This window comes from Monosiga brevicollis, genomic scaffold (assembly GCF_000002865.3).
Source record: "Monosiga brevicollis MX1 MONBRscaffold_5 genomic scaffold, whole genome shotgun sequence".
NCBI lineage: Eukaryota > Choanoflagellata > Craspedida > Salpingoecidae > Monosiga > Monosiga brevicollis.
In genome coordinates this window covers 965,410-984,489 of record NW_001865042.1, presented here as the reverse complement: position 1 = coordinate 984,489, position 19,080 = coordinate 965,410, and the positions used below count along the sequence as shown (strand labels likewise).

The 19,080-nt window shown below is 56.7% G+C and overlaps 5 protein-coding genes across 5 annotated transcripts; 3 read left to right on the top strand and 2 right to left on the bottom strand.

Annotated features, from left to right (window-relative positions):
- Nucleotides 1–70: 70 nt before the first annotated feature.
- MONBRDRAFT_36377 (uncharacterized protein) lies at nucleotides 71–5,298 on the top strand (the record flags this gene model as incomplete). Its single annotated transcript, XM_001744287.1, has 8 exons — nucleotides 71–626; nucleotides 698–903; nucleotides 3,461–3,632; nucleotides 3,744–3,805; nucleotides 3,897–4,066; nucleotides 4,215–4,345; nucleotides 4,556–4,723; nucleotides 4,843–5,298. The coding sequence occupies 8 exons, from the start codon at nucleotides 71–73 to the stop codon at nucleotides 5,169–5,171; spliced, it is 1,794 nt and encodes a 597-aa protein (XP_001744339.1). The 3' UTR covers nucleotides 5,172–5,298.
- Nucleotides 5,299–5,408: 110 nt separating this feature from the next.
- Nucleotides 5,409–7,334, bottom strand: MONBRDRAFT_35032 (uncharacterized protein). Its single transcript, XM_001744100.1, has 3 exons — nucleotides 7,316–7,334; nucleotides 6,722–6,809; nucleotides 5,409–6,618 (listed from the first exon to the last, which is right to left on the bottom strand). Exons 2-3 carry the CDS (start codon nucleotides 6,807–6,809, stop codon nucleotides 5,684–5,686), a joined length of 1,023 nt encoding a protein of 340 aa, XP_001744152.1. The 5' UTR covers nucleotides 7,316–7,334; the 3' UTR covers nucleotides 5,409–5,683.
- A 462-nt stretch (nucleotides 7,335–7,796) lies between these two features.
- On the top strand, nucleotides 7,797–9,500 carry MONBRDRAFT_6769 (uncharacterized protein; the record flags this gene model as incomplete). The annotated part of the gene is made up of 2 exons (XM_001744286.1): nucleotides 7,797–7,839; nucleotides 8,443–9,500. Coding segments are annotated over 2 exons (1,101 nt in total), but the record flags the coding sequence as incomplete, so codon positions are not given.
- Nucleotides 9,501–9,809: 309 nt separating this feature from the next.
- MONBRDRAFT_6768 (uncharacterized protein) lies at nucleotides 9,810–11,255 on the top strand (the record flags this gene model as incomplete). The annotated part of the gene is made up of 1 exon (XM_001744285.1): nucleotides 9,810–11,255. One exon carries the CDS (start codon nucleotides 9,810–9,812, stop codon nucleotides 11,253–11,255), a length of 1,446 nt encoding a protein of 481 aa, XP_001744337.1.
- A 271-nt stretch (nucleotides 11,256–11,526) lies between these two features.
- MONBRDRAFT_23929 (uncharacterized protein) lies at nucleotides 11,527–13,160 on the bottom strand (the record flags this gene model as incomplete). Its single annotated transcript, XM_001744099.1, has 4 exons — nucleotides 11,527–11,682; nucleotides 11,785–11,915; nucleotides 12,007–12,091; nucleotides 12,180–13,160. The coding sequence occupies 4 exons, from the start codon at nucleotides 13,158–13,160 to the stop codon at nucleotides 11,527–11,529; spliced, it is 1,353 nt and encodes a 450-aa protein (XP_001744151.1).
- Between the last annotated feature and the right edge of the window lie 5,920 nt (nucleotides 13,161–19,080).

Sequence of the window (19,080 nt, the reverse complement as noted above, 5' to 3'; positions counted from 1 at the left end):
AAAATCTGACAATTTGCTCTCTCTTCGTTGTTCATTTTTTTTTTTATTTTGAATCTTCTTCACAAGCAGAATGGCAGAGGGCGGCACTGTGATCGGCCTGGTGGGCGAGGCGTTTACCTCGGCTCGGCTGTTGGACCTGATTCAAGAGCATGGTCGGGAGAAGCACTTTGTGTGGTTGTTGACTGGAAAGCAACAGGGTTTGCAAGACTGGGAACGCCGCCTTCAAGCCGCGTATGGCCAGCTGACCGCCGCGGCGAGCAGCCTTGACTATCCTTTGCTAGCTGCTAGCGTCCTGCCCATCTGTCGGGCCATGCAGAATGAGCGACTACGCAACATGGAGGCCATCATCACTGATGGTACCCCTGAAAGCGTCACCTGGTCTCAGTGGCTACAACAAGCCGCGGGCGTACAGATGGCCACGAGTGTGCAAGATGCCAGCAATCCTCGGCTTTCTGGAGCGGAGCTCGCCGCCTACACCACACAAGCAGAGGCTCAGCTGAGCCACATCGTGACATCTACCAGCGTGTGCCTAGGAGGTACTTTCGACCACCTCCACTTTGCACACAAAATTATGCTGACTCTGGCCTGCCTGCGAGCTTGTAGCACAGTCTACTGTGGCGTGTCCGGTGAGTCTGAGAGTCATGTTGCTGGGCCCGTTGCGTGAGATGGACATTTGACTTTGCAATCGCTTTTCCAGGTCCAGCGCTGCTGGTGAACAAGAAGCATGCCGCCTGCCTTGAATCCCTTGAGACGCGGTGTGTTTTGCAATGCCTGATGCGGTGTGTAGTTAAAGAGCTAAAATTTGGCTCACATGAGATTATTGTGTCATCTACCTGCCTGACACACAGCATGAACGGCGTACGAACCTTCTTGCAGCTAGCGGCACCTCGACTCAAAGTTGAAGTGAGATTGACCCGTGGCCCTCTTCTGCAAGGTGGTCGTCCGGGCGTGCGTTATGCCTCTCACCTTGCACGAGCTTTGGTAGCTCTTCCCTTTGCATGATCCCTTTGGCCCGACCATCACCTGGGCCAAGATTGACACGTTGATTGTGACACAAGAAACGGCAGGCGGGGGCACGGCCAGTAAGCTTTTGCACCCGACCTGCGGCGCCCTTGCGTACTGTGCCACCTGAGGCTCAAACCAACTGGTCCTTTGCTGGCTCTGCGGCACACGTGCATAGTCAATGCGAAACGTCAAGAAGGAGGCCTTCCTCCGTTGGAGTTGATCGTGATGGGCATGTTGCAGGTGAGCCTGGTCTTGTGCTGATTCATCGGACCGTTGTCGCGTTTGCCTCCGAGCCCAAACGTATTTTTTTTCCCTGATTTTCCCTGGTGGCTGCAACCTGTACTAATGCATGTGCATGTGTCAGGAATCTGCTGACGGCGATGAAGGGGGCAAGCTCAGCAGCACCTCAATTCGAGCTTGGCTAGCAAAGCAAGCAGCTTAGGTGCCAGAGGGGAGAAGCTCACGGAAAGTGTTTGAATGAGTCTCATGCTCAAGGCTGAAAGGTGAAGACCAGGTCGTTGCCAGCTGCCGCCACAGCGGCGGAGCAGCGCTGCTCCGGGTCTGGCTTGGGATTGAACACCCATTGCGGTTGGACCTATGACATAGTAAGGAGCATGTAGTTGAAATTTGGTGGTAGAGACGATCAGCAAAGTCAGGATCAGGAAACCGATGGAATGAGGCCAAATTGACTTATTCCAGACACAAGAAAAAAAAAAAAAAATAAATAAAGCGAGCCACAAACAACAGCACCGCGGTAGAGCACATGGTCAGCGCGTGAGGAAAAGGGGCGACACAAACCGGCCCGGTTGGAGTCATGAGCGTCATGTCCAAAAACGTGCTGTTGCCACTGGGAAGCTGGGAGCAGCCCGCCACGCCGTACGTTTCCAATGTACAATAGGCCCATGGCTGCTTGGTCAAACGCGCGTGCGTGGCACTATGTGAAACAAAACAATTGCGCCCACACAGTCCCAAGGTCAGTAAATTGCACAAGGTGGCCCATGCCATAAAGCAATCTCTCGCTGGATTCTGATCGAAAAGCATGGTAGCGCACTGAATAGAGGTGGACAGGCCCGTGCGCTCATTGGTCGTGATAATGAGCCAGGACTCAGTACCAGTGCGCGTCATGTTGCCTGTCGATCGTGGCATGAGTGAGGGAAGCGAGACCGAAAACTAGGATACAGGGCACCACAGGGCGAGCAAGTACGGACCTAGGATGACATCACCGGGCTCGGCGCGAACCTCCGTCGACTCGACGGCACCGCTGTCCAGCGTCACATACCTGCCCAGGACCCGCAACCCAGCGCACAGTGAGACGATTATGCAAGCACCTAGGTCATTGTCAAACTCTTGCGTTGTTGTTGACGGCCTTCTATATTGTTGTTGCTGCTGCTGCTTCTACTGCTGCTGACTCTCTTGTCTGATAGGCAGGAACTCACCAGGACTTGAAGCTCCAGTACCGGCCGGCATCACCGGGATACTGCAAAACGGGTTGTAGGATATCAAAGGACTGGCCAGCTGACTCGGGATCGTGTTTAGGAATCCAATCCTAATGTCGGGCATGATGGATTGCCTCAGTAAATAAGCAGGGCCTAGTCCACTTGACCGAGGTTGGATGCGATTGAACCTGGGCATAGAAGAGCCAGAACATACAATGTTTTGCACGCCAGGAAACAGATAGACAATTTGAGGTAGTTCTCGAGGTGGCTCGGGAACCGTGAATCGGCTCACAAAGGAGTCAAAGGTATCGCTTGTGTTGACGGCTGTCGTGTGCAGCAAGCGTGAGCGCCAAGTGCAAGCAACAGCAACAGCGACAGCAGCCATAGAACCTGGGATGGATGTGGATGTATCAATCAGTCATGCGACGTCTCACCGGTGTAGGCCAGCCAGCCATTGTAGTCCAAAGGCAGGCCATCATCACGGGTGCGGGGCTGTTGGTCCAACGAGCCTGTGCTCTCGTTGGAAGCTGAACAGGCAGGAAGCGATCGAGGCAACGACCACGACGAATGCGCAACGCGCAGTTCGCCACCAGCCCCACGCTCAATACGAGCCCCCGATGGCACCCGATGCACGCACTGCGCCGGCCGTGGGCCCTGACCAGGCGTAGGCACCATGGCCCCCATCACCAGGCTTAGCCCAAGCACCAGCACCAACCCCGATCCCATCATCCTCATCTTGCTGGTCATTAAAATCTGACAGTTTTCTGCTGACATCTGACATTGCTTCAACGCTTCTTCTTGACAACTCACTGTTGTTGTTGTTGTTGGGACTCTAACCTTTCGTGGTGTGTGTGTTGCTGTCATCGCTTTCAACTGAATTTTTTTTTTCTTTTTTTTCCTTTTTTTTGGGCTTTTCGAGCATTTCCTCAACTACACCGAGGGTCGACAGGGACAGTCCTGCCTTGATCGCATTGGGGAGAGACGGCTGCGTCTGTGTGTCTGTGTGTGTGTATGCACAGTTGCTTGGACCATTGAAGATGGCATCGTCTGGGCGCCGCGTGCCTTCGCAGTCCATCAAGCCGCTGGACCGCCGTGTCCCCCGCAATCCCAAGTTTGATCACGTCAAATCCAAGACCGATTCGGGCGCTTCGCTGAACAAGGCCAAAGAACGGGCTGACTACATTTCAACGCGTACGTCGCCTGTTCTGGTGCCTCTGCGGCCCCGCTTTTCCTTTGTTGTCTCGTCCTGCTCAGACCCCACCGTTCCTGGTCGATGAATTGACCCTTGAATGGCATCGCTAGGCTTCAAGTATCGGCCCGATGAGATTTTTCGCCGCATCAAAGTGAATACGTTTGTCCAACTGGTATGTCTTGGCCCACGCACTCGCTTCGTTTGCCTTGGTCGCTCAACGTGCTTGAGAGACGTCTCAATCGGCCTCCATTCTATCTGGGCAGATGCTTGAAGTGGCAGACCAGGACGGGCTCTCGGGCCTCGAGGAGGACCAGCTCGACGAAGCTGCCACCATGGCTGACCCCGGTGCTGGAGCGCCCTGGGCCGGCGCCGGTGCTACGTATGGAGCAGGCTCAGTCGCAACGAACTATAGCACTGCCTCCTCTTTTGCCAGGTAAGCGCGGCTGCCTTGCTTCCTTTTGGTGCCTTGGTGTGGCCACAGCATGTGCAAGTCGAGACTGGAAAGCGCATGCAGCACACACACACACACACACACACCGCTCGTTTGCAACGCTACACCTGCTTATATTCCCGTGTTGCAGCTTTGCGACAGGCATAGGCGAACGAGACACGCAGCCCAAAATGCAGCGCGCGCCAGTGGACACGTCCTCCCCGTACCTCCTCGTTGATGTTCGAGACGTTGATGACTATGCCAAGTGCCACATCCTCTCAGGTACGCCACGAGTTGATTGCCCTGCGCGTAGTTTGCGCCGAAGCCTTCCTACGCTCTCACGATTTGGACCTGCCCCTTGATTCTACTCATGCAACGATGCTTCTTCGTAGCCAAATCGTTTCCCCACACACGTCTCTCGCGGGCGACCAATTTTTTAACCCGAGAAATGAACGCCTACGTGAACAAGGTGTGTCGGCAGTGCTCTGGCAGCGCATACAACTGACAATTGCGTCTACACCTCACGAATGGGCCGGGCTGCAACATGTGATCAGGAAGGGCGCATCATCGTGGTGTATGATGAAGACGAGACTTTGAGCTGCCACGCAGCAACTGTTCTTGTACAACGCGGTGTAGAGAACCTCTTCATGCTCTCTGGCGGTACGTAGCGGCCAAAATCCTGACGTCTCTGTTATTCCCGGATGAGATCAACCTCATGTCAACAATTTCCTTTTATTTTTTATTTCATTTTTTTTTTAAACACGCTGGGGTTGAACTAGGATTGCGTGTCTTGATTGAGAAGTATCCCGACGGCATGGTTGTCGGCGAGGTGCCACCTCACCTGCGCCTCAAGGGCCACGCCCATGCAGCCGTCCCGGTGGCGGCACCCTTGACCATGGATAACCTCGAGGTGGTTCGTTCTCGGCTTGAAAGTAATCTGCTGCAGGACGATGCATCGAGTACCGCTAGCTCCACACGCTCGAGCCGCGCACCCTCGCGAACGGCGACCCCGCGAACGGGAGGTGGCGTCGGTGCGAGAACGATGGGTGCCAGTAAGCCCGGCACGGCTCGGTCAACGGCCACCGCTGCTTCACGCACCTGGCGGTGATATGGCCCACAGCCATGGCCTAGGTCGCCTCTTCTCCTTGTGAACTAGATGCGCCGGGACACGGGTGCGCAATTGCGTCACTGCAACACCTCGTCCAGTTTTTCCTTTTCTTTCCTATTCTTCTCCCAAACAGTTAATTGAAGGCTCTATCCGGTCTTCGGTAGCTCGTGGTTCCGTAGCACATTGACTGAGATTGATTTTTGGCTTGCGCCAAGATCAACAGATGAGCACTGAAAGGAGAGTCACGAGTGATCAATTGCAGATCTAATCGCGCCAGCTCAGAGAAATGGACCCATTCACAGTGGGCGAAGACCGCGATGCGGGAGAACCACTCATGCCCCAAAAAAACATGGTGGCTCATGCAAGAAAAAACGAGGGGGTAGAAACAACTCGTGGAGCAATCTACATGGCAAACCTGTGACGAAAACGAAAACGACAACACGAAAAAAAAAGGAAAGTTGTGGTCACAAGAGTATGTGGAGAGCAGGCACGACGGCTGAGAAGTCAGACGTTTACTTCTTGGGCGCACCACCGCTGCTGCCCATGCCAAAGACGGTCTTGAAGGTGTCGTAGATCCACCACTGAAGACCGGTGAGGGTACCGATCATGAGGATACGGGTGGTCAGACCCTTGGTGGCCAGGTTAGCATAGCCGAACTCGGAGGCAATCTGGCCGAAGCCCTTGCCCTTGTTCTCAGACTTGCCAAGGAGGGACACGAGAGTATCAGCGGGGTGGGAGACAATGGCGCAAATGACACCAGCAGTGTAACCGGAGAGGAAAGTGACACCGAGCTGCTCGCCCTTGGAGTAGGTCTCACGGGGGCGGGTGAAGACGTGGGCGTAGAAGAGCTCAACAACCTTCTCGAAGAAGTAGAACTTGGCCATGGTGTAAGGGATCTGACGGCTCCAGAGGGGCACAAGGGAACCAAAGGGGAAGCGAGTGTCGGCAGCGTTGGCCTGCATGGTCGAGACGGCGGGGCCGAGGGCAGTGGGGAAGGTGCCGTGGGGGGAGGTCTGGACCTTGACCTTGACCATCTCCATGGGGCAGAGGGCGATATCGGCAAAGAACTCGGCCGAGGCAGAGGCGGCGAGCCAGAGCATGCCACGGTACTCGATCGACTTCTCCTCGCCGACAATGTTGGCGTAGAAATCTTTGAAGATCTCGTAGAAGCCAAACTTGCAGAAGCCCTGCAGGCTGTAGCCAATGAGAGTGGGAGCCCAGCCCTTGAAAAGGGCACCAGCACCCTCCTCAGCAGCGATGGTCTTCATGCCGCTGACCAGACCGCCGTACTTGCCGGGGTTGATCTGCATGTTGCACTTGGTCACGTCCAGAGGGGTGATAGCAGTGTGGGTCAGGCCGCACGACAGAACACCGGCAATCATGCACTTGAAGTAGTACGCGTTGTCGTGGGGGATGGCGTGTGAGTAGCGCGCGTCCCACTTGCCCTCTGTGATTCAAAACCGGGTGATTTGAATGAGTTCAGGGGATGGCAGAAATAGCGTTGCTGCTGCGCTCTTTTCCGTCACTGCCATCAATGACAAAGAACGAACCGACAGGGGCCGCGGCAATGGCGCGACGAGGCTGGGCCTCGCCCTGGTTGGCCGAAGCCACCAGCGGCTGGGTGAACTGCTTGAACATCTACACATCGTTCAAGCGCACGCACCAAAGCATCGCATGTCAAGAGTGATGAGTTGATGAGAAAGAAACGGTTGATAAAACACCAAGGGCAGGCATGTTGAATCTGGTCCTCGATGAGACCACACGTGACACGACCCAAGAGATGGCAAACAAGACACAGAGAGAGAGAGAGAGAGCCGCAGGAGCAGCTGGGTAACCACGAGCCCAAGAGCATCCAGCAGTCACCGGCTGAGGCAAGTTGGCGCGTGCGTGCACCCTCGGCTTCTCTCCCAGACAACCAACGGCAGACAGGGTTGGATGGCCCCTGACCAATGCCCCCTAAGCCCAGTGATGGCGCCCGAGAGAGCACGCAACAAAGAAGAAAAGGAAGACGCAAACAAGCACCAAGCAGTCGTGGCCTACAAGACCAGAGGACAGGGCGAGCAAGACCACAGCCCGAGAGCGCAAAGAGGAGAGAGAGCGCGCGCCTGAGCCGGGCAGCAGCCAGCGACGGCGAGAGCACCAACCGTTGTGAGGAAGGTGCGGCAAAAGGGAAATGGAGGCGGTCGTGTCGAGCCCCTATCAACCAACCGCTACAGCCCTTCTGTCTATCTCTCTCTCTGTCTCTGTGTGCCACTGACTTCTTTTGTCTTCTCTTTGAGCTGGTGTTACTCTTTTGTTCTGGGCCTGCACCACGTGTATTACATGCCCTTGCGTGCCCCTTCGGAGTTTTGACACTCACACCTTCTGTGCAAAAAGGAAGGGTGTGTGTGTGAGTCTCGTCTTCTCTCTCTACACAAAAGAAAGGAAGAACGTGACTGCTGCTTGTATTTTCTGTATCAGTTTCGGCATCGTTTTTCAACACAAATCTTTTCCTGCCCGAGGATTGCCTCATCCGCTACCAAGCGTTAACCCACTTTCCGTCCACCGTCCCAAGTGTGTTGGATGTCACACTACCGTAGATGTAATTGTCAGCACGGTACAACCAGATCGGTCCGCCGCCCCCCGATGACTGCCGCTGCCGCCGCCGCTGATCTGATGGGAGAGGAAGGTGAGGGAGGTGGAGGAAGAAGAAGAGGCGGTAGCCAGATGCGCTGCAAAGACCGTATTGACGGCCTTGCCATCGATCGTCTCTCGTCGTTGAGAGCATCTGCTTTGTTTCCCGCAGTCACGGAAACCATTCTTGTTCTTTGTTTTGGTGTGAGTGTATTTCGCGCCACCAGCTCACGATGGCATGGACTCTCACGGGGCTGATAGGAAACAGCTCGCTGTGAACTCGTAAGATCCGCGGACGAGACCTTATCCGCGTGTCTGCAGCAAGCAATGCGCCTCCTCGCCGTCCCGCTGTGGATCCTCCAGTGGGGTCTTGCCGTTCAACGCCACCTGCATCGCACCTCCCATTCTTCGGCCCCCAATACTGTTGCCGGTCGGGCGGCTAGCCAGCAATCTGTGCATTAACTCAAAAGCATCATTCCTGCGAGCTCTGCCGCGAAACGCTGCCTTGTCACCAAAGGCCCACGTCCGGCCGCAGCCATGCAGCCTTGGCACTTGGGAGCTCGACCAGTGCGGCACCACTGGCATGTCTTAACACGATGGGCCTCCTCCAAAGCACTGGCCCCAGCCACCCAACTGCTCCAGCATCACCTTCCCCAAGATGGTTACGCTGCGGCTGCTTCCCCCCTGTATCAGACGGCTACCTTTGTCAACCTCAACCATGCAGATGCTCTCTATGACTACACCCGCTCTGGCAACCCGACTCGGCACCTGGTGGAGCAAGCCGTTGCACAGCTGGAGGGCGCAGACCGCGCCTTTGCCTTCACTTCTGGCATGGCTGCCCTCACGGCCGTCCTCCGTACCGTAAGCCAACCGGGCAGCCACGTCATTGCCAGCGCAGACCTCTATGGAGGCACCCACCGGCTCCTTCGACACGCCGCTCGACATGCTGGACTGACCGTGGACTTTGTCGACCTGACTCAGATCGATGCCGTGGCCAGTGCTTTTCGCCCCGACACCACAGCCGTCTTTGCCGAGTCCCCGACAAACCCGCTCATGCAAGTCGTTGACCTGCAAGCCCTGGCTGACCTGTGCCGGGCTCGCAACGTGCGCCTCTGCGTTGACAATTCCTTGCTGAGCCCCGTCCTGATGCAGCCGCACAACTTGGGTGCAGACCTGGTCGTCAATTCAGCCACCAAGTTTCTCAATGGCCACTCCGACACCATGGCGGGTTTTGTGTCCGCGCGAGACCCAGCCCTCTGTGAGCGCCTTGCATTCGTCCAGAACGCTGAGGGAGCGGGCCTGGCACCCTTTGATGCCTGGCTCGTCCAGCGAGGTCTCAAGACGCTCTTCCAGCGCCAGCAGCTGGCCCAAGCCAATGCCACGGTTTTGGCCCGTTTCCTTCGTGGCCACCCTCTTGTCGAGCAGGTTCATTACTTGGACCGTGCTGACGTGCACCACTCCCCGCAAGCGCAGACTCATTTTAACCAAGCCAGCGGTGGTGGTGCCGTGCTAAGCTTTCTGCCTCGTGGGCCTGACGCGACAGCCATTGCCCGGCGACTCCTTGACGCCGTCCGCCTCTTCAAGATCTCAGTCAGCTTTGGATCTGTCCACTCACAACTGGAGATGCCAGCCCTCCATTCACATGCCTCCATCCCCGAGGAGGAACGGCACCTCCCCGCCGCCCTCTTGCGCGTCAGCGTGGGAACCGAAGACGTGGTATGTCTCCCATCAACTCTCGTTTCTTTTGCTCGCTTTTTTTTTTCCTTGCCTGATTGGCCTTTATTGATCCACAATGGGCGTGCTACCTCTTTTTCGCACTACGGTGCTGCCGCCCTCGCTTTTCCCCCGCGTTGCCTCTGCCCCTCATTGATTGGCATGGACGCATACCGTTGGCAGAATGATCTGATGGCTGACATGGATCAAGCGTTGACCCGAGCCGCGCAGCCGAGCCCGCCAAAGCTCCAAGCTTACCCCTTGGGTTCTCCTTTGCCCGCCAACGAACCAGAGCTGGCTTGCACAGCCTCCATGCCGCACTGGCAAAACGTCATTGACTATGAAGAAGGGGATCCCCGCGTCGTCGAGGCCCTTCACTGTGGCTACCCACGTTTCGTTTACCCGCCCGCCGTCCGTCGCCTCATCACTGCCCTTGGTGCTCGCTACGCGGGTCCACAACAAACAGTGCTTCCGTGCCCCTCCCTCCACACAGCCCTGCGGGTCCAACAGCACTTGCTTGCCGCTGGGATCCCACCGCAGGCCTTGTCCATTCAGGACGTGGGTTTTGAAGGCGTGGCCGCCGTTGTCATGCCCGACACGGCTGCAGCTGCGGCCCGTACCTACTGGCAGCACATGGGTGAGATTGTTTCGGCTCGGCTGGCGCAACGAGTGCTTGGCCACCTCGATGGCGGGCGGGCGTGGGATCCTTTACCCACCAGCCCGGCCACTGATCCCAGCCATCACTTGCGGCGTCACATTGCCGCTTTGAGCCAGCAGGATCCCGACCACATTCAACTCTTCTCCACGGGTATGGGTGCCGTCACCGCTTGTACCCGCATGCTGCGGCGAGCAGCTGCTGGTACCAACCGTGCAGCAGCCAAAGCTGTTGTCCTGGGCTTTCCCTACGTTGATACGCTCAAGCAGCTGCAGCACCCTCACCTTGGCCCGGGGGCGCATTTTCTACCCGGCGGCGACCTTGACCAACTACGCGCCTTGGCAGCCCGCGAGCCCCTGCTGGCCATTTATGTGGAAACACCCTCCAATCCACTCCTGCGCACGGTGGATATGGATGCACTCCGGGCCATCGCCGACGCGGCTGAAGTTCCAGTGGTGGTGGACGACAGCATCGCCAACTACTGCAACGTCGACGTGTTGACGCCCGGCTTGGCCGACGTGCAAGTATCCTCCTTGACCAAGTCCTTCAGTGGTCGTGGTAACGTCATGGGTGGAGCCATGATTTTGAACCCTCGCTCGGCGCACTTTTCCGTTTTGCAATACCATGCCAACTGCAGCCCCGAACCAGGCCTCTACCGCGCAGACGCAGAAGCTCTCTTGCACAACAGCGTTAACCTAGAGGCCCGCACGGCCCGGACCAACGCCAGTGCTGAGCGCCTGGCCGACTTTCTGATCGACCACCCAGCCGTGGCCGCGGTCCACTACCCCAAGTTTGTCACACCCGAATTCTACGAGCGCATTCGTCGGCCCACTGCCACCGGCTATGGTGGGCTCATGTCCATTGACCTGCGCCAGCCGGCGCGCGCTGCTGCCGTGCATGACGCCCTGGTCTTGCCCAAGGGACCCGGCTTTGGCACCAACTTTTCACTTTTATGCCCCTACACGCTCTTGGCTCACTACTACGAGCTGGACTTTGCGCGCACCCACGGTGTAGAAAAATCGCTGCTGCGCATGTGGGTGGGCCTTGAGGATCCTGACCAGCTCATTGACACCTGGGCCCACGCTTTGACCAAAGCCGACTAAGTTCCCCTTCGGACACGCGACCGACACGTCTTGAGTATAGTCAGTTCAAAAGTGGTGATGATGTCTGGAGCGCTGCAATAAAAGTCCAGAAATCAGACACGCGTGGACGCTCATGTCAGAACAGCTTGGTCTGGCCAATCAAATCCATGGTTTAAATTTTTTTCACATCAAAGCCAGGATAAAATAAGAACACGAATGTGGGCAAAAAGGGCATGAAGCAGCAGCACCTTCTGACTGCCACTGCTTTTATGCGTCGCACGCCTCGAAAGTGCTACTCATCGCAGAGAGCGCTGCGCAGGCGGGCTCGCCAGTGGTCATTAAAGCCAATTTTATCACAGTACGCCTCGATGCCATCGTACTCCTGGTCCAGGTGGTCAAGCGTCTGCCGCATGACCTCAGTGGGAGCAAGACACCACGTATCCGCATTCTGCACAACCGACACGGACGAGGTGGCTCAGCACATGTAAAGCAAAAAGGCGGGCGGGGTCGAGGATTGGGTTCAATGGGAGGTTCGTTGATCTTCACATACCAGCTGGGGCACCTTGGCAAAGTGAGCGCGCCCTTGCTCACTGGAGCCAAAACGCTCGGAATAATGGTAATCCATGATAATGCTCTCGCGAGGCACTTTCAAAATGGAAAGCACGAGTGCCACTAGCAGACCTGCATTGCGGGGAAGGGGGTGGGTTACCACATGTGAGGCCTGCGTGCGATTGACACCGTCTGCAGACAGGTGGCTGTTGTCGTCACGCACCGGTCCGATCCTTTCCGTGAAAGCAGTGGACCAACACGGGATGGTGGGCTTGCGTGGCCACAATTTTCAGGCCTCGGCAGAGCATCTGGCACACCCGAGCAAGCAAACAACAACCACATGAGTAAGTCATCGGCTCGACGTTCACGGGTCAGTCACAGACTGCACAAACGTACGTGGCGCGAATATTTGAGAATGATGCGATTAAGACCGATGAGGCCCATGTCGTTGAACTTGGTGATCATGTGATTCTTGGCCTCTTCCTTGTATTCCGAATTGACGGCAAGGCCCAAGGTATACTTAGCGCCAACGTAAAGCTTATCATACCACGTCACTTCGGAAAGCAGGGCTCGGGTCATGACCGAGCGCTCGGCGAGCGGCAAAAAGTATTTGAGACGAGCCTTGGTGCCAAACTCGTTTTGTACTCGCATGGCTTCGTTGTGCACCTGCTGCGGTGACTCTGCACGCGTGCGTTCATCCAGATCGTGGCACAGCTGGAGGTCAACTTCTTCAATGTCATCTGGACTGTCGGTAGGGGAAGAAGGAGAAGACTCACGTGAGGCAGCCCAGTCACCGTGGGCCAGCTCTTCGATGGGCTGTCGGGCCTCGGGTGTGTGGTGATATGTGGCACGGACCACGCGTGCCTGCTCCGCGGGCGTCTCTTGGTCCAATACAGGGCCTGAGGGGTCGGCACTGGACTCGACATCCTCGTGTCCGTGGGACTTGGAGCCATGGCGAAGGTGACGCAGGTGACGCAGGTGGGGCAGATGATGATGGTGCTCATGCGGCTTGTCCATGGGCGCCACCTCTAGGCCCTCGAGATGAGCTTGGAAAGTCTGGGGGTCGTCCAAGGCCTCGAGGCGGTCCACGATAACCTCGTGAGCTTGGGGCGCAATGCCGAAGCAATGCTGGACGAGGCGGTCTCCGGGGTCATGTTCGGCCTCGCTGCGATCACGCAAGTCGATGATGGTTTTGACGCCCAGTTGCTCGAGCAGCACCACAACGTCTTCCGAGGTGAGCGTGCTGGGGGTGGCGCTGCGATAGAAACGATGAGGTTTGATGCGGGTGTCCAAGACGGAGAGGTCTCGGAAATTGACAAAGGTGGCAAAGGGATCTTGAGCCTCGACTCGGCGTTTGTACTCTTCAAAGTCAGCCATGTTGATGGGATGGCGAAGCAGTGCGTTCGGCAATGGGATAGGTAGGTGGTCCAAGAGGGACAAGAGGGATTCGGGGGCGGAGCGTTGCAAGCCTCGCGTAAGACTGCACCAGCGTAGAAACGAGGTCATACACAACCTGTGGTCCGCCGGAGGAGCGCGGGCGCAAATCTCTAGCGTCAGTGCTCAAAACGAGACCAAAAGCAAGCGTAACCTAAGGGGGTTGCAAAGATCAAGGTGACCGGGTTTGGGAAGAAATTGCTTGTGAAATGGACCAACAGCGACGTCGGCAGAATGCGCGGGTCGATGGCAAGGTGCCCACTCGCGCGGAGCCGAGCTTGGAGTTGCAGGCCCTCAATCACACCGCGACGCAGAGACCAACGACAGGCCCTAGGGAAGAAAATCCTGGACGCAGACTGCCTCTCTTCCCCCCCCCCCCCCCCTCTATTGCGGCCCTAACACCGGCCCAACCGCAATGGCGATCACGACACTGCCACACACACACACACACACACACATACCGGCTGCTCCTGCATGGAGCCCTCAAAAAGTGTGTGTGTGTGTGTGTGTGTGTGTGTGTGTGTGTGTGACATCATGCGTAATCAAGGTCATGATGTCCAGTTCTCGAAAGCAGTGAAATAGTATAATTTAAATTTATAAACCCCCTGTTCTTTGACATGACAGATTACCAGCTGTCAGCCCCACATGACCACAGAGGAAGAGAGAGAGAGAGAGAGAGAGAGAGAGAGAGAGAGAGAGAGAGAGAGAGAGAGAGAGAGAGAGAGAGAGAGAGAGAGAGAGAGAGAGAGAGCACGTTTACCTTTTATTTGTTGTCGGGCAGGCAGACAGACGGTACGAGCTGGGCTGGGTGTCGCCCCTCATGTAGCTTGAGTGTGGCGAGCTACTTTCCTGTGGCTTTGGAGTTTGGCAGGGTGGATGATCTCACGTTCTTCGGCATATTTTTCTGATTCCTGCAGGCTTGGATTAAAGGCTGTCATGGCGGCCAAGGCACTTGTCAACGCGCTCGCACGGACACTCGTGTCCCCGGTAAATGCGGCGGCGGCGGCAGGCACCAGTCGGGGCCTGGAGGGCTGGCGCCTGGCTGCCCTCATGGCTCTCGGCCGTATGCCCGGCACCTGGACGACGCCCACCTCAGGCCACGCCGATAACCTCAACCTGGCTCTTGATGGCCTCACCCTTGCGCCCAGCAATGGAGAACACCGCCTCGGTGACCCCATCTTCGAGGATGATGGCCTCGTGCTCATGGCGGTGCCCAAGCGCCGTACGACCCACTCAAAGAAGCGCATGCGCATGACTCACAAGTATTTGGACAACAAACTTCATATTCAACGCTGCTCAGCGTGCGGCAATCCCAAATTGCGACACCACCTCTGCCCCCATTGCCTGGAACAGGTGCGCCAGCTATCCAAGTTGGAGCGCAAGGCTGCGGCAGATAGTGCTAGTGAAGAAGTCTCTCGCGCGTCACCTTGAACACAGGCTACAAGCAAAGCCGCCATACCTTCCCCCCTGACCCCATGCCTGCATTATCGCCGAGTGCTGACGCGCTGCACCGATGGGTTTGTCTTTGCGCAAGCGAGAATCGCTGCCTCGCCCTACACTCCCACCCTAGCCCCCCGTCACCACACACGCTTGCCCAGACCTCTGTCAGCCTTGTGATCAGTCCGAGTCCCCGACATGACAATTGTATTTTTTTATCACAAAGAGTACTCCCCCCCATTTTTTTTAATCACTCGCTCCTCATCTCCATCGCCGACGAGGGCATTGCATCTGTGCTAAGTGAGGAAGACATCAGGACGCACAAGACACAGAGCTGTAGCAATATTAGCAATCGGTTGCCATTGACACATTCTGAATTCTCAATTTTCGTAGCGACTCAACAAGAGGTCGGGCCAGCCCGCGATGGCTTTCGCATGCTGACAAACATGACCCCAACCAAAGCCGAGCTACTCTTTGTCATGCTTGCGGCCACGACCGCGGCCTCGTTTCGTGCGACCTCGCCCACGACCACGACCGCGAACGGCTGGCGTGGCCACCCGCTCCTGAGCAGCTGTTGCTGTCGAACCTGCCGCTGGAGGCTGCAATAGTCGAGAAAAAAAAAAAAAAAAGTAAAAGCATAATGAGTTACAACAACGCACACACTTCTCGGCCGTTTCCAAACACAAATTTGGCTGGAAGGATCCAACACACACACACACACACACACACACACACACACACACACACACACACACACACACACACACTGCGACAGATGATGCTCTTGTTCAAAAACTGGCAAAGGGAATAAAACAAAAAAGCTACTTGGACATGGCGCATACCGTGGAAGGCGTGGGTGCGGTGATCTTTGTAATTGCAGGTCGAGCTTCCTCGCCAGACTTGGCGCGCTTGGCCGCAGTCGAAGATGCTTCTTCAGCTTGACCTTGCGCAGCCATGCGTTGGGCCTGCGCAGCCGCTAGTTTGGCCTTGAGGGCAGCCATCTTGTCCGCAGGCTGTGCTCCACTACCCGTGGCCGGCTCGGGTACACTCGCAGTCGGCTCGGGCACGACAGCTGGCTCCTCAAGCTCGGGGTCTCCTGCCAGAGTATCCTCATCCATGCCCAGCTCCTCTTCGCCTTCGTCGTCCTCGCCAGCAGCGTCGTCGTCCTCTTGGCCGTCGTCCTCGCCTTCATCCACAATTTCGCCTTCCTCGCCAACCTCGTCCTCAAAGCCTGAAACAAAGACACCACGGGGAAAGGCAACAGCAATGTCAGATAACAGATATTGGGCGCCCGTGTCCGCACCTGCCCTCACCGATCAGCAGCCTCGTGTCCACGGAACCAAACATACCGTCCTGCGTTTCTCCCGCTTCCTCCAGACGAAACTCGCTTGGGTCTTGGGCTGCGTCCGTCGTCAAAGCCTCTTCATCAGCGTCGGCATCACCCTCTGCCACGGTTTCAGGGTCAGCCTCCTGCTCAACCTGAATGTCTGCCTCCACGACTGAATCAGCACCCGCATCGGGCTCCGCCTCGGCATCAACCTCCGCAGCTCCTTCCAGATCCGCCTCGGCTTCAGCTCCCGCGTCTGGCTGGTCAACCTCTTCACCGACATGAATAGCCTCATCGGCGTCGGTCCCCGCGGTGGTCACGCCCATGGCAGCGTCGGAAGCCTCGGTCTCGGCATCGGCCTCGCCTTCAGCTTCGCCGGCAAGTTCGTCAGCACCTGTCTCAATGGTCTCATCGTCTGCAACATGTTGAGCATCGGTCTCGTCCTCGGCGTCCTTCGGTTCCATTGACTCGGCAGTGGTCTGGTCTTTGCTCTGAGGCACGTTTTCGGTCCCAACAGAAGCTGCGTTCTCAGCAGGTTCCTGGGTTACATCCGTTTCAGCCTCGGCCTCTGGCTCAGCCTCAGCCTCAGCCTCGGCCCCGGCTTCAACCTCGCCGCCACCGTCAATCTCACCCTCAACATCGGCAGCAGCATCCATGGCAGTTACCGCTGGTGGGGCTGTGTCTGTCGGCGCCGTCGCTGCTGCCGCTGGCTGCACAGCAGCTGCGGCGTCGGAAGGTGTACCACCGGCCTTGGGTGCGCTCTCAGGAGCAGAGAGGGTGCTCGCAGTTTGCTCGGCAGTTTGATCGGAAGCCACAGTCATGGCCTTCCCACGCTTGGACTGAGGCGAGCCCGTCTCTGTCTCAGAGAGCGCAGAGGCACGTTTGAGACCTTCCGATGCAACTGGAGTCTTGGGGGTCGATGCCAGCTCGACGCGTGGCGGTGCTCCGGCGGTGGAGGCCCGCTTACTGCCTGTGACAGCTGGCGAAGCAGTCGATGTTGGAGTACTGGCCGGCGTGGTAGACGCGCGCTTTGCCGTTGTCTGTCGCAACTTGAGCAACTGCTCTCGCAGCTTCCTGCAACCCACATTCATAAATGAGACACCACGCTTTCCTGGGCCCCTTGATCCCACCATACTTATTCCTCAAACACATGCACGCGCCCAACGTTGGCCCCACAAAGCCTCATGAAACATACGTGTGCGCCTGGGTCTTCTCGGCAATGATCTTGTCCTTGTCGGCCAGCTCCGAGCGGAGTTTAGTCATCTGCTCTGTGAGAGAAGTGCTGTTCTTCTCTGCCTGTTGATAACGTTCTTTGCTCTTGGTGAGGAAGCTTTTGAACTTGTCAATTTGTCCCTTGAGCCTTTGAACCTCCAAGGTCAGAGATTCGTTGGCGCTGGTGAGTTCAGCGATCTTGGCTGTTGCCTCATCCAGCTTCTTTTGCAAGGCAGAAACCTCTGCCGGATCAGCCGTGGCCTGGCCCTGTGCAAATACGAATAAGCATAGACAGACCCAGTGAGGAGCAGGAGCGCTCCGAAGCGCCTGATCGGGGCGCGCAAAGCGCAAAAAGAGGGGGACTTGCCCCACCAAGCCAGAATACAGACCGATTTGAGCTTTTCGTTTTCGGCGCGCAAATTGCGTCCAATGCTGGCTAGCTTCGAGCGAGCCGTCACGTGCTCCTGGTTCTTGGTGCGCAAGGTCGCCATCTCACTTTGAGCCGTTTGCAGTTCCTGCTGAACCTTGGCCAACTCGGCCTGCACCTTCTTGGCTTCGGCTTGAGACTTTTTCAACTACAAGACCAAGGCACGGCAGCGGCCAGAAATCGGCAGGGGTGAGAGCCATCAAGGACCACCCGGTACCAAAGGAAAGGAGAGAGAAGAGAACAAAATAAACACACAAGCAAGGGAAGCAATATCGAATTGGCCCAAGCCCGCACGTACGGTCTCTTGGTGCTCCTGGACTTCGCTGCCCAGCAGTTCCTTGGCTGACTCCCACTGCTCGCGCTCCTCCCGGAGACGGTTCAGCTCGTCCAAGTCGACATTCCCGTAGAGATCCATCAGTTGCTGTGCGCGTTGACGCCAGCGCGTGACTTCATTTTGTAGAGAGGTCTTATCGGTCACCAGAGTGCTGTTGCGTTGGCTGAGTTCAGTGTTGTTGGCCTTGAGAGGTTCGAGTTGGTCCTTGGCAACCTTCAAGGACACCTCCAGGTCCTTGATTTTGGTTTGCGCCTCGTCAAATTGCGTGCGTAGCAGCTGGTTACTATCCTCGAGCAACGACACCTGCTTCACCTTACCCATGAGCTCGTGGTGTTTGGCAACGGTCTCAGCCGTCATTGAGGAGCGCTCACGCTCCTTTTCCAAAAGATTGCGCGTATCGGTCAGCTGGCGAGAAACGTGATCCAACCGCTGCTGCAAACGCCGGCTCTCGAGCTTGGCTTGCTCGCATTCAGCCTGAGCAATCTCAACCTGAGCATGCTGATACTTGACAACCTCAAGCAAAGAGCCGTCGCTTTCCGATGCACTCGCATCAATCAACTACACGAGTGGCAGCAAGCCATGAGAACGACCACCGAGCTGAGGATGTCCAGCCCAAAAGAAAAAAAGAGCCACAAGCCCTGCGAAGCCACCTCACAAACCTCAGTAGCTGCGGTCGGCAGGGCCTCTTGCTGCAGGGCACGCAGCTTGCCGGTAGTTTGCTGGAGGTGCTCGTGCAAGAGCTTGTTCTGATTGTCCAAATCAGCTTGGCGCTTGCTGATGCGTTCCTTATCCTCAGCCAGCAATCGCTTCTCTTGGGCCCAAGCATGCTCTGCGCCCTCCAACTTGGCCTTAATGCTGTCGCGCTCTGTACGCGCCTCGTCAATCTAACAGAAAAGCCAACATTCGTCAGCATCTACGGTCTTCTGCAGCACACCACACGGATTGCGGCCTGGCTCGCCCAGCAATCCTGAACCAAAGGCCTGCAAAGGCGCGAGATGTTGTGGCGGCAACGCAGGAGGATATGCGAGCGACTGACCTGAGCCTTGAGGGCGCTTAGCTCGGCCTTGAGTGCCTGATTCTCCTTGATCTTTTCGGCATGTTGAAGCATTTCATGCTCGTAGCTCGA